This window comes from Ovis aries, chromosome 3 (assembly GCF_016772045.2).
Source record: "Ovis aries strain OAR_USU_Benz2616 breed Rambouillet chromosome 3, ARS-UI_Ramb_v3.0, whole genome shotgun sequence".
NCBI classification, from domain to species: Eukaryota; Metazoa; Chordata; class Mammalia; order Artiodactyla; family Bovidae; genus Ovis; species Ovis aries.
The window spans coordinates 157173595-157187497 of record NC_056056.1 but is presented as its reverse complement, the minus strand read 5'-3'; the positions used below and the strand labels follow the sequence as shown (position 1 = coordinate 157187497).

The following is a 13903-nucleotide window of genomic DNA, read 5'->3' as shown; positions in this document are numbered from 1 at the left end:
AGGTGCAGGTTCTTTTATCCTTTATTTGTAAGAAGATTACCTGGCTTGTTATCGTCAAAGTTGGTGGATAAAGAAGCTGAGCAATGTGACTTACGATCCTACTGCTTTTCAACCATATCAAGTTTAGGGCAGTCACAAACCTCTGCCTGTGACTTCCCAGGCATAGCAGTCTAAGGATTATACTGTTTTTAGTTATCCCTTTGACATTAACCTCATGATAATGTTCTATTTTTAAAGCATCTACCTAGAAATCATTAGAAAATACCAGCTGCTGAGACTTTGGGCTAAAATCCTGAGGGCTACTCTAGTCTCAAAATTCCTTGCCCCACATTATGCTCACTCATTTTGGGGCACCCCCAACTAAAACATTCAATAACCTGCTGCCCTTGGTGTAGGAGTATGATTCAGTTTGGCCTAGCAACCACAGTGTCAAGTTAATTCTTACCTCCATGAGGTCCCAGTGTGTCCTCAACAAATATATAACAGAAACAATTCATTAACCTTTGAATAAACTGGTTACTTTTTGTTTGTTCATTCAGTTATCAAACATTTAATGAATAACGTCAGAAATATGCTTTAAATGGCATTACTAATTTACAAACAGCTTGCAGAGGAGTTGGTTTAATACCAAAGGTAAAAACTGGTAGTTAATACAGCAACACCATGTACCTAACCTTGTTCTGAGTACTTTATTATATAAACTTAACACCTGTCAACTGCCACAAGTTCCTTCTTGTTTTCCTACTGGAAAATATATGCTAGACATTCTTTCTCTTATTGCCTCTTTGTTTCCTAAGCAGCGTAAGATCATATGAATAATGTTTTGGTATACTGAAGGGTGCTTGAGCATATATGATGCATGCTGTCTTCCAGGAATGAGGACAGCCTGATGGTGCACTGTGCTTTCTAAAGAATAGGGATAAAAGATTAACGAAGTTAGGAGATCAGTAGGGTGAGTTTTTGAGGATATATTTAGAGGGACATTGCTTATTTTTACTGTTATCTTTTCCATATATAACTACTTATTTTTCTCCACTGCCCATTAAGGATCTTAATTTATTTAAAATTAAAAGGTTGTATTTGGTTTGTCCATAGGACTGAGTTAAGAACAAGAATGTAACTTATTCTTAGATTTAAAGAAATATTATTAAAAATCTTATATTTTTTAGGTAACTGAATGTGAAATATTTCTGTCACTTCTGGTGAAATTTCTGGATGCAGATAAACCACAGTGGCTACGAGCTGTTGCAGTGGAATCAATACATAGACTTTGTGTGCAGCCTCAGTTGTTGAGGTAAAACCTCAGCAATATTTTGTTAAATGGATAGGTTAATATTTATGCTACTAGGGAAAATTTATTTATTTCCAAAAAATGATTTCTAAACAAAGAAAATTGTATATAGTATGTATATAGAGGGGTGTAGGTATGGACAAAAAGTGTGACTAGTGATTTCTGTCAGTTGAATTTACTGAGTTAATATGACCAAGATAATTTTTTAGGACACTGACCTCATTCTGAACCTTTGTCCAGAGTTAGTAAAGCCACTCAAGTATAATGAAGTTTTAAGTATAGCATTGAGACTGATTGATCACCATTATTTTCTATTAAAAAATGTAAAAAATTTTAATATATATATTTTTCTAGAAACATTTAAAATTATTTTACAGGTCATTTTGTCAGTCCTATGATATGAAACAGCATTCTACCAAGGTTTTTCGTGATATTGTGAATGCACTGGGATCTTTTATCCAGTCCTTGTTTCTTGTCCCTCCTACCGGAAATCCTGCTGCAACAAATCAAGCTGGTAAAGGCTAAGTCACATTTTGGTTTTTATGTCCTGCCGTAATTTACAGTATTCACTATTCTGAGAGGATACTGATCGAAATCCTCTGACTAGAGAAATTTGGGTTACCTAAGTGTATTATATATGTTTACTTTATAATATTTTATATTTCTTTATATTTTATACATAAGTATAGAGACACTTAAAGAGTAACTTGATCACACTGAGGTAGCTGTGTTTATTTCTTTCTAGAATATATTTTCTTCTCATATACTTTCAGTTCCTCTCATCGTGTATGAACACAAGTTCATAGTACAAGTTTAGGTACTAATTTTCATTTTAGAAGAATCTTCATTTGATGCCTCTTTTAAAGTGTGGTTACTACTAAGGTAGTATCTATCAGTCTTTCTTTTAACGTAACAGGTGAACATAATTTTAAGTTTGGAAATCAGTGTATAACTTTTTGTTCCCTTTAACTTCTTTCACTTTCATTTTTTACTTTCTGATTAGTGGCCTTTTTTATTCTTTATTCCTACCTCTACTAAAAGATGATTTAACAAAAAATACATGTATGTCAGTATTTTTACTTATTAGTACCTTTGATATAAAGAAGGAAATGGTGTTTTGGGGAGACCAGGAGATGCTCTAGTAACCAAAATAGGATTGATAAATTTCATTTATTTGTGCAGTATCCATTCTTATAGCATAATATTAAAAAACTGACCAGGTGTTTGAATATTACAGATTTGTACTTAAGTAAATTGGTATCTTTGATTGCTTTCCCTTGTCTGACAGGTAACAATAATTCAGGTGGCCCTGTCTCAGCACCAGCTAACTCAGGAATGTTGGGGATTGGTGGAGGTGTTACTTTGCTACCAGCATTTGAATATAGAGGAACTTGGATACCTATTCTGACTGTAACAGTACAAGGCAGTGCTAAAGCAACATAGTAAGTAGTAGTAGCATTATTTTATAAGGAATGGGGTTTATATTTTATACTAAAGTATTTCTCTGCATTATACTTAAAATTTTAGACATACTATTTCTAACAAATTTAATTTTCTTTGGTCCTCTTTTGAGAATTTTATCTATGACTGGATTTTGTTTGTTTTCTTTTGTTCTGCTGCTGCTAAGTCACTTCAGTCGTGTCCGACTCTGTGCGACCCCATAGACAGCAGCCCACCAGGCTCCCCTGTCCCTGGGATTCTCCAGGCAAGAACACTGGAGTGGGTTGCCATTTCCTTCTCCAGTGCATGAAGTGAAAAGTGAAAGTGAAGTCGCTCAGTCGTATCTGACTCTTAGCGACCCCATGGACTGCAGCCTACCAGGCTTCTCCATCCATGGAATTTTCCAGGCAAGAGTACTGGAGTGGGGTGCCATTGCTTTCTACTTGAGCACATTAACAGCATTATAAAACAGTGTGGTTTCTTAAGGACCTACTCACTTGTTCTGTATGACTTTTCAGATGTGGTTTGATTTCAGGCCTTGTGGACTTAGGTCTTCTGATACTGAGTAACTCTCAGCAAATCAGTTTACCTATTTAAAAATATCAGCGTTCTCAACTATAAAATGGGAATAGTGATACATCTACCTTTCAGGACTTTATATGTGAAAATAGTTAAGTGTTTAACCGACTACACTTTTTGGGTTTAACACAGAACTTCTAGTGTAATTAATTAAAGTGTTTAATGGATTCCACATGTGTTATTTAAAAATTTTTGTCATTAGCCCTTTTTAGTTTAACAGCAGTTTTTAAAATATTCAGCTGTGTATTGCTGATTTTTTTTTTAAACCTTAATGAACTGAGATAGCAAACTTAGTGCTTACATAGATAAAGCAAGCAATACTACATATGTTTAACATTGCCACAGTTAACTGTGAGGCAGTTAATTAATATATTTTGAATAACTGATACACATATGGGCTTCCCAGGTGGCTCAGGTAAAGAATCTACCTGCCAGGCAGGAGATGTGGGTTCGATCCCTGGGTTGGGAAGATTGCCTAGAGGAGGAAATGACAACCCACTCCAGTATTCTTGCCTGGAAAATCCCATGGACAGAGGAAGTTGGTGGGCTACAGTCCATGGGGTCGAAAAGAGTAAGACACGACTTAATGACTAAACAGCAGCTGCAGTTGATATGCATAATTAAAACATTATTCCAGTGACAGTAAATCAAGACTGAAAGTATGAAGCAGAATCTCTGAATATTTTAACTCGTGAATTTATGTAGTGTGTCAGCCTGCATTGTATTATCACAATGCTGCTTTGCAGCTTTTTATTTTGCCTGAAATTTTAAAAAAAGAATCATGGAAGACTGAAATATTGTGACTCTTAGTCATGTAAAAGACACTAAAGTTACTAATGTCTCATGTACACTTTGCCTTGCTGTAAAGACTAATAATTTGAGTATACTGGAGTAAAAGTAAAAGTAAAAAAGTAAGTCACTCAGTAGTGTCTTGACTCTTTGTGGCCCCATGGACTATACAGTCCATGGAATTCTCCAGGCCAGAATACTGGAGTGAGTAGCCATTCCCTTCTCCAGGGAATCTTCCCAACTCAGAGATCAAACCCAGCTCTTCCGCATTGCAGGCGGATTCTTTACCAACTGAGCCACCAGGGAAGGCCCTGGTGTATACTCCAGTACACTGGACTATCAAGTTGTAAAAGAATCAGATTTCTAGCAGTGAAGGAGATACTAATAATTTACCTTACTCATTTCTCTGGGTTGTTTTTTTAAACTGAAAAAATCCCAACACAGAACAAAGCTGTTGCTCTTGTGGACCCGATATTTTGGTGAATGAGGTAGTCAATAAAGACACAAATAAACATACAGTATCACCTTGGGTAGTGATTAACTGTTTGAAAAAAAAAAGCAAGTTATAAGGGCATAGAGAGTAAACACACTGAAGGTAGGAACAGAAGGATATATCTGGGGAAATAAGATTAAGCAAAGACAGTTAGAAGGAAAGCGTGAAGATAAATGATACAGAAAGAAAAATAAAAACAAATGATAGGAGAGTAAATACTTGGCCAAATTGTAGAATTTCGTTTTTATTGATAAAATTCTAAAACAAATTGTTTATTGATCCTCATTAATTAAGAGTCTTGAATTTTAACTAGTTCTGCTACTAAATACTATGATTTTGAGTACAGTGTTTTATTTCACTTGATCTCTTCTTTAAGACAGGTTTGAACTGAATCTCTAAGAGAACATATAGTTTTTTCTTGTTGTTGCTCTTATTAGTTTTTTTTAGCACTATAGATACTGAGATTACTCACTTCTGAAATGATAAATAGCAAAAAATATTGGGGGTTCTTTTGTGCATGTTCACATCGGGACTTACCTGTTGAATTGGTATCTTTAATTCATTCATTGTGAGGTTTAGTATAATTTTCACTGCTTTCTTTGTTATTGTTCAGTCACTAAATTGTGTCCAACTCTTTGCGACACCATGGACTGCAGTATGCCAGCCTTCCCTGTCCTCAGCTGTCTCTCGGAATTTGCTTAGTTTCATATCCATTGAGTCAGTGATGGTAGCTAACCCTTTTATCCTCTGCCCCACCCCCTTCTCCTTTTGCCTTGTCTTTCCCAGAATCAGAATCTTTTCCAATGAATTTTCTTTGAAGCCATGCACATAAATCTTAATTGTGTATTCGGTTCTTTTATTGACTTCAGTGTATAATAATTTGAAAACTTCAGGGACGTATAGACAGAAGTTGTTTTCACATAATATTGAGGGCAGTATATTCTTTCAGATTTATTACACTTCCTTCAAAGTTGGGCTTGTGACAGTTTTTGCAACTGGAACTTAATTTTAAAATATTTAGATAAATGGGTTGCATTTTATCTAAAAGTGGAATTTGTGTAGTAGTTATAATAAAATAGCAGTGAAACAGAGAGGTAGGAAAGTATGGGCTTTGTTTAGGTTTGTACTATAAAAACAGGTATAAATTACCTTTTTTTCCTTAACTACTCAAGCACTTAAAGTCTATAGTATAGAATTTGGGAATTTGAGTTTCTGATGTTTAGAGTATTATATCTGATTTAGATGCATTTTCCCAATAGATGACGTATTCTTTGAGAATAGATATTTGTCTTAACAAGATGCTTGGGACTGATTCATGTATTATATGGTTCTTGAATGCTAACTGGCCTGGGAAAGGTTAAGCACATGAACTTTACTTCCTCATGTGAGCTTAAATATCTTGATCAATAATATGAATATGATTGTATTGATTTTACAATACATTTTAAAATACTTAAATGTTGGCACATAGGGGTTAAATTAATAGGCTTTAGAATAAGAGTTGGAGAAGGCAATGGCACCCCACTCCAGTACTCTTGCCTGGAAAATCCCATGGGTGGAGGAACCTGGTAGGCTACAAGTCCATGGGGTCGCCAAGAGTCGGACACGACTGAGTGTCTTCACTTTCACTTTTCACTCTCACACATTGGAGGACGTGGCAACCCACTCCAGTGTTCTTGCCTGGAGAATCCCTGGGATGGGGGAGCCTGGTGGGCTGCCGTCTATGGGGTCGCACAGAGTTGGACACGACTGAAGTGACTTAGCAGCAGCAGCAGCACAGTAAGAGTTGAGCTAAAAACTGCTGGTAACTGTGTCATTGTCAGCAGTTTCATTGTCTGTATCTTTCAGGGTTTTTGTGAGGAGTTAAATAAGATATATTAAAAAAACAAAACTTAGTGTCCCAGACTGAATTTCTCAGTAAATGATAGGTATATATGGTGTTTTTATTGTTTATTCTGAGTTTTACATCTTTGTAAACTTCCTACCTTATCTAATATTGATTATGATTAGGAAAATTTTAGAACTTGAGATTGGAAATTGCTTTTCTTATAATGATTTTTAATGATTTCGGTTGTGTTTTAGATTAACAGAAGATAAAATTTGCCCCTTTGTAGTTTACAATTCATGATTTTAATATATTCAAAAGTTAGGCAACCATAAGCACCATAATTTCAGAACTTTTTCATCCCTCCTGAAGAAAAACCCATATCTGTAAGCAGTCAGTCACCAGTCTCCTTTCCCTACCCTTTAGTAACTACTAATCTACTTTCTGTCTCTATTGATTTGTTTATTCTGGATACTTCATATGGATGGAATAATATAGTACTCTTTCGTGTCGGGCTTCTTTTACTCAGCATAGTGTTGAGTAAGGTCCATCCATGTTGCAGGTTGTATCAGTACTTCCTGTTTGTGGCTGGGTAATAGTCCACCATATGATTATGCCACATGTTTGTTGATTGTCGGTTGATGGGCATTTGGGTTGTTTCCATTTTTTGCCTATGGATAATGCTGCTATGAGCATTTGCCTGCAAGTTTTTGCGTAGACATATGTTTTCATTTCTCTTGAATATATATATACTTGGAGTGGAATTGCTGGGTCCCATATAATGACTCTACATTTAACTTTTTGATGATCTGCCAAACTGTTTTCCCACATGACCATACCATTTTGCATTTTCACCAACAATATATGAAGGTTTAAATCTCTCCACATCCTCAGCAATACTTGTTATTGTGTTTTGATTATTGCTGTCCTAGTGGGTGTTATCTTACTGTATTTCAAATTTACGTTTTCTTTTTTTTTTTTTAATTTACATTTTCTAATGATCAATGACATTGACCATCTCTCTCATTTGCTCATTGGTCGTTTATATATCATCATGGGAGAAATGTCTTATCAACTCCTTTGCTCCTTTTTAATTGAGTTGTTATTTTTTATTGAGTTGTAGAAATTCTTAACATAGTCAAGATCTAGTCCCTTATCAGGTATATGATTTGAAAAAGTTTTCTCACATGCTATAGATTGTCTTTTCATTTTCTTGATAGTGTCCTTTGAAACATATTAATTTCCAATTTTGATGAATTCAGTTCATCTATTTTTTCTTTTGTTGCTTATTTCAGTATCATACCTAACAAACCATTTCATAATTTGAAGTCATAAAGATTTTTGCCTGTGTTTTCTTCTAAGAGATTTTAGCTTTAGCTCTTACGTTTAGGTAATTGGTTCATTTTGAGTCAGTGAGGTATGAGGTAGAGCTCCAACACCACTGTTTTTTAATGTGAATATCCAGTAGTTCTTTCCTCACTGAATTATTCTTTCTTCAGTTTTAAGGAATTGAAAGCAACAATTCCCTGTTGGTTATGATTTAAAACAGAAGATTTTCATCTTTCTTTCTGAAAGCTATGTCCTAATTTTGGAGTATGTGTGTTAGTCACTTAGTCGTGTCTGACTCTTTGCACCCCATGGACTGTAGCCCACCAGGCTCCTCTGTCCACGGGATTTTCCAGGCGAGAATACTGGAGTGGGTTGCCATTTCCTTCTCCAAATTACGGAGTATAACTTGGCTCTAAAATTTGAATGTGACACACTGATGCTCTAAATATTATCTTACCTTGTTGGCAGATTGTATCTAAGATGATAGGAAGAAAGATGAGCTGGCTATTTCACAGTAATGCTTTTCCCTAGTATGAAAACATCTTTTCTTCTTTATAGTATTGATTTGATTTCATAGCACCTTCTTTACTTCCTTTTAAAAATTATAGTTAAGTTACAATATTGTGTTATTTTCAGGTATACAGCAAAATGATTCAGTAATGCACATAAACATATATACGTATATATACATACACAAGGAATATATAAAAGAAATATACATATATTCCTTTTCCAATTCTTTTCCATTTTAAATTATTACAAGATACTGAGTATAGCTCCCTGTGCTATAAGACCTACAGTAGGTCCTTGTTTACCCTTTTATATAGCACCTTATTTTAAAAGCACTTAAGTCAGAATTTGAGACGGTTTGTAATCTGTTTGTCTTTTTCTGTTCTGTATATGTGTTTATTTTTCTGATGTCAACAGTTAATGAAAATCTTGGCACAACTTGGGGGAGAGGCAAAAAATAAACTATTATTATCAGTTATGGCACTGGTCAGGCCTTAACTTTTCTAATCAGTTTCTTAGAATACCATTATGGGACCATTCTCCAAAGAAAGCAGATCTAGTGGTGGCCATTTACTTTCGCTGTTAATCTTAATTTCTGTAATCTATAAATTATGGAAATAGATTGTTATATATTTTCATTGTTGTGGCTTCTCATTAAATATCTGATTTTTTTCATAATTGCAGCCTAGAGATGTTGGACAAAGTTGAGCCCCCAACTATACCAGAGGGTTATGCTTTGTCCGTGGCATTCCATTGTTTGCTAGACCTTGTACGTGGAATCACTAGTATGATTGAAGGAGAGTTAGGAGAAGTTGAAACAGAATGTCAGACTATTACCACTGAAGCAGTTTCTTCGCCTACACAGTCATCAGAACAGCAAGAATTACAGTCGACATCAGACCAGATGGATAAGGAAATAGGTATATTTATTATGATTCTATATTATAAATCTTTATCTTGGAATAATTTTGAAGTTAGAGAAATTACAAAAATAATAGTTTCCATATATTCTTCACCATGCTATCCCAACTGCTAACACTACCATATTTGCATTATTTTTTATTTATATATATCAGCATATTTTTTTCTAAACTATTTGAGAAAAAGTTACAGACATAATTCCCCATTACCCCTTAATACTTTAAAGTGTATTTCTAAAAATAACAACAGTTTCCTATGTAACTACAGTATAGTCACCGTCAGAAATTTAGCATCAGTTCGGTTCAGTCACTCAGTCGTGTCCAGCTCTGACACGTTCATCAGTTCAGTATGTCATCAAATCCCAGATGTCCTTCAGATTTTGTCATTTGCCCCAGTAATGTCTGTTATGGTCTAGGATTACATGTTGAATTCAGTTCCATGACTCGATATCCTTCTTTAGTCTGGAACAATTCCTTAATTTTTCCATGTTTTATATGACCTTGACATTTTTGAAGAGACAGGCCAGTCAACTTGGGTTTATTTTTGTTTCCTCATAATTAGATTTAATAGATTGATTTTTGGCAGAGCTGCCACAGAAATGTTGCTATGCTGTACATCAGTGTTGTTAACTTTTATCATTTGGTTAATGTGATGTCTGCATCCTTTGTTCAGAGTAAAGTTAATTAATTTTTGTATAGAAATTCTTTGAGACATCTAGGAGAGCTTGCCCTTCCTGATTTATTTTGTTTCATGTGTTTATTTATATTAGTACAGACCCTTGTATTCCTGTTTTTTTCAAAGCATTATCAGTACAATCTGTGATTGTCATTATTTGATTTGACACTCAGTTATCTGCGACATGGCCATATGGGACCCCTTTCATGCTGGCTCCTATGTCCTTTTATCATCACTAGTTCTCTTGTTGTTTTCTGACCACTGCTTTACTGTCTGATAACAGCAAAATGCTCTAAGCTCATCTTGGGTTTTTCTTGTATAATCCAGGGATAAGATATTTTTCCACAGAGCCTTAGTTCATTTTAGTGGAGAGCAGTATTTATAAACTAACACATGGACACTAGATATGCTTCCTGCTGCTTGTGTAGGAAATAAGCGCATGTATGAGCACCCATTTCTGTATACTTAAAATATATCTATTTTAAATACCATGAGGACACACCCAATTTTTCCAATTCTAGTTTAATACTACATGATGTACTTTTAACTTGCCATTTTTGGTATTTCCTTCTCCAACAGTGAGAAACTTGGTTCTATTTTACTCAATGTATTTACTCATTTGTATGATTTCCAGTGTGTATAACCAATCTCCTGGCTGAGCTTGCTTATTACAGTTTCCCACTGCCAGCTGGTTGCATAGGCTGAAAGTTTGGCCCAATGAAATGGAAGGGAATAGGAACTAATTTTATATGTATATTTTAAAGGTATCAGTCAGTATACAGAAAGATCTTATTACTGATATTTTAAGACAACTTAGTTTTAAGACTTCTTGGGAATTCTCTGGTGGCCCAGTGGTTAGGAACTAAGATCCCACACAGCACGTGATCTGGCAGAAAAAAAACAACAACATTTCTTGAATTCTGAAACTGGTATGGTTTTAAAATTTTCATTTATTCAGATATATATTTAAGGTTATAGCTTTAGTACTTAACAACAGACTTGTTTTTTGAATATTTGCTATATATTATCAAGTGATGAGGGGGATTAAGGGCTGTGACATTTGTAATTATCATAAGTATTGTCTGTGTTTCCTTTAAGTTAGTAGAGCTGTTTGGGAAGAAATGGTGAATGCCTGCTGGTGTGGTCTGCTCGCTGCACTGTCACTCCTTCTTGATGCCAGGTATTAAGTCTTTATAAGTTTTATGTTGCATGTGACAGGTGAAAAAAAGCAACAAACCATTTTAAAGTGTGTATTTAAATTTATCCTGAGAATTGTTTCCTAATACTAGTTTTTTATGTTTATAGAATATTGTTATTTTTCTGCCATCCCCCTCTTCCATCATGTTATAATGGAAAATACAATCCAAAAATTACAGAATGCCTTTTTCATTTTAAGCTTTACTGCTTAAAATTAAGATAATCATATTAATCAATTTCTTTGATGTTTTTCTTCAGAATCATGGAATTTGCTGATTTTAAAATGCTTGATATTTTTAAGTTATATCTTTGAGTTCTTGACTATTTTCTTTGTGTCATAAATTGCTTTTATCCAGTTCATTTTTTCAGATGTTTATTAGTTAAAATTCCTTAAAGTAGATTGATTTTGAGTTTTTAAAATAGATTTTGTTAAAACTTTCCTGGCTACCTAATTTCATTTGGCAGCATACCTAAAAATGATCATACTAAATAAAATACTTTATCTTTTCAGCACAGATGAAGCTGCTACTGAGAATATTTTGAAAGCTGAACTGACCATGGCTGCTCTTTGTGGAAGACTGGGCCTTGTAACTTCAAGAGATGCTTTTATAACTGCAATATGCAAAGGTTCCCTGCCTCCCCATTATGCTCTTACTGTATTGAATACCACCACTGCCGCCACACTTTCGAACAAATGTAAGACTTCAGCTTCTTTAGAGTTCTGTTCATCAGGTGGTGTGACATAGTGTAGAGAATAGATGATAGAAATTCTGAGTTCAAGCCTCTGTTTTTCTACTCCCTGACTCTGACTTCTACGAGAAGTTAGTGTCCCTGAGCCTCAGTTTCTTCCATCTTATTGAAACAATGGAGGTAGGAGTAGGGAGAATAATACCAATTTTAAATAATAATTGTGAGGATAAAAGAAGATAATATCTGAAAGTCCTTTGTAAACTCTAGCATACTACTGAAATGGGAATGGTTGGGTCTTTTTGTTTTTTAAATAGAACTAGTAGAATGGTAATGTTTGTCACCACTTAGATTGACATTCAAAAAATATTTTTTTCTTGTTGAATACTTAAAAACATTCCAGTTTGTTACTTGTAATATAGGTAAATTTCAATGGGCTGTTCAGTTTTCAAACTAAAAACGTTAGTATTGGTCTCTAAGTAGAAAAGTTTACTGGGAATGTATGTTTAAAATACTAAGTGTCCTGAATTCTGTTTTGCTTATGAGGCAATTATCAAAGTTTTATAATTTGTTAAACTTATTTAGAAAATTACTTAATATTTGCTTAACTTGTTTTTGTTTTTGCACCTGTTGAGTTTTTAAAATGTTTGCATGTGGATAATAGGTAACTAAATAAATGTCATAGTTGAACTTAGTTTGATCGAATTAATGTTCTAAAATGTAACATTGCTTTGAGTACAGGATGAAAAGTATATTTTAATTATTTAGGTTTTCCTTTGTGTTCTAGCATATTCCATCCAGGGCCAGAGTGTTATGATGATCAGTCCATCAAGTGAATCACACCAGCAAGTTGTAGCAGTGGGTCAACCACTAGCAGTCCAGCCTCAAGGGACAGTAATGGTAAAGTACTTTTTCTTTGTTTGGGAGTGACATTGTTGTAACCAACTGTGACAGCACAGGTTTTAAGCAAATAAATTTGTTCTATACAAAATCATCCAAGCCTCTTTTCTGAAAATTTTTGTTTATTAGAAAATATTTGGATATGATGGTACTTTTTATAAGCTTAAAATTTTTGAGAATGCATAACAGTTCTTGCAAATATATCCTTTTTTAATACAGCTGACTTCCAAAAATATCCAGTGTATGAGGACTTTACTTAACTTGGCACACTGCCATGGGGCTGTTCTTGGGACATCATGGCAACTTGTCTTGGCAACTCTACAGGTATGTTGTAGCCTCTGGGTCAGAGGCCAGTGTTGTTTTATATCTGAGTGCTATCAGTTAAAGTCACCAATGTCTATCAGTGCTTTGGGCAGGCCCCAATAGGCAGTAAGTATGAAAAAGGGCAAGTTGGAAAAAGAAAAAAGACGTGGCTCACATTACATGAAGTGATGGGATGTCTCTCATAATGGCCTGTTCCATTGCCTGTGCTTGATGTAATGAGTATTTTGCATGAATGTTAATTACTAATTTCAGTTTAGTTATTAGATACCTAGTCTGATTTTAGTTTTAGTTATTAGAATTTTTGTAAGTTTATAAATTTCTGTGTTCTGATTTTTTTTCTTTAATTTTACAGCATCTTGTATGGATTCTGGGATTAAAGCCTAGTAGTGGTGGTGCCTTGAAACCTGGGAGAGCTGTTGAAGGGCCCAGTACAGTAAGCTCTAGTCATTCTTACTCAGTTAGTATTTTGCAGAATGTTTATATGTTACATTTAATTTTCTTCTTTTCTTAGGTTCTAACAACAGCAGTGATGACAGATTTACCAGTGATTTCCAATATACTTTCAAGACTGTTTGAAAGCTCACAGTAAGAGTTAGTTTTTTAAATTGATACAAACATTATTATTAGCTGTATGTTTTAGATGAGAATATCTTATTTCTTCATTTTTATTTTAGGTATCTTGATGACGTATCATTGCACCATTTAATAAATGCACTTTGTTCCTTATCCTTAGAAGCCATGGATATGGCCTATGGAAATAATAAGGTGTGATATTCTTTCTTTTCTGTGTTAAATATGGTACATTATTTTGTTGAATAAGGTGTATATTCATTAGGATCTTAGTGTTTTACAAGTGGGAACAATACCTTGTAGGCTAGCCCTGCTATTTTGGGTGTTTACATTTATGATGGTTTGTTGAAGGGAGAGTGAAGAGGATACTTTT

At 34.4% G+C, this 13903-nt stretch overlaps 1 protein-coding gene across 6 annotated transcripts in view; it reads left to right on the top strand.

The window, feature by feature from the left end:
- Nucleotides 1–13903, top strand: part of MON2 (MON2 homolog, regulator of endosome-to-Golgi trafficking) — a 110720-nt gene that overhangs the window by 46239 nt on the left and 50578 nt on the right. For all 6 annotated transcript variants that reach the window (XM_004006504.5, XM_004006503.5, XM_060412875.1 and 3 more), the window contains 11 exons: nt 1170–1294; nt 1669–1805; nt 2580–2733; nt 8941–9176; nt 10951–11032; nt 11561–11745; nt 12524–12636; nt 12856–12960; nt 13313–13393; nt 13472–13545; nt 13635–13725. In XM_004006504.5, the coding sequence (XP_004006553.3) occupies nt 1170–1294; nt 1669–1805; nt 2580–2733; nt 8941–9176; nt 10951–11032; nt 11561–11745; nt 12524–12636; nt 12856–12960; nt 13313–13393; nt 13472–13545; nt 13635–13725 (1383 nt within the window). The remainder of the gene's footprint in view (nt 1–1169; nt 1295–1668; nt 1806–2579; nt 2734–8940; nt 9177–10950; nt 11033–11560; nt 11746–12523; nt 12637–12855; nt 12961–13312; nt 13394–13471; nt 13546–13634; nt 13726–13903) is intronic.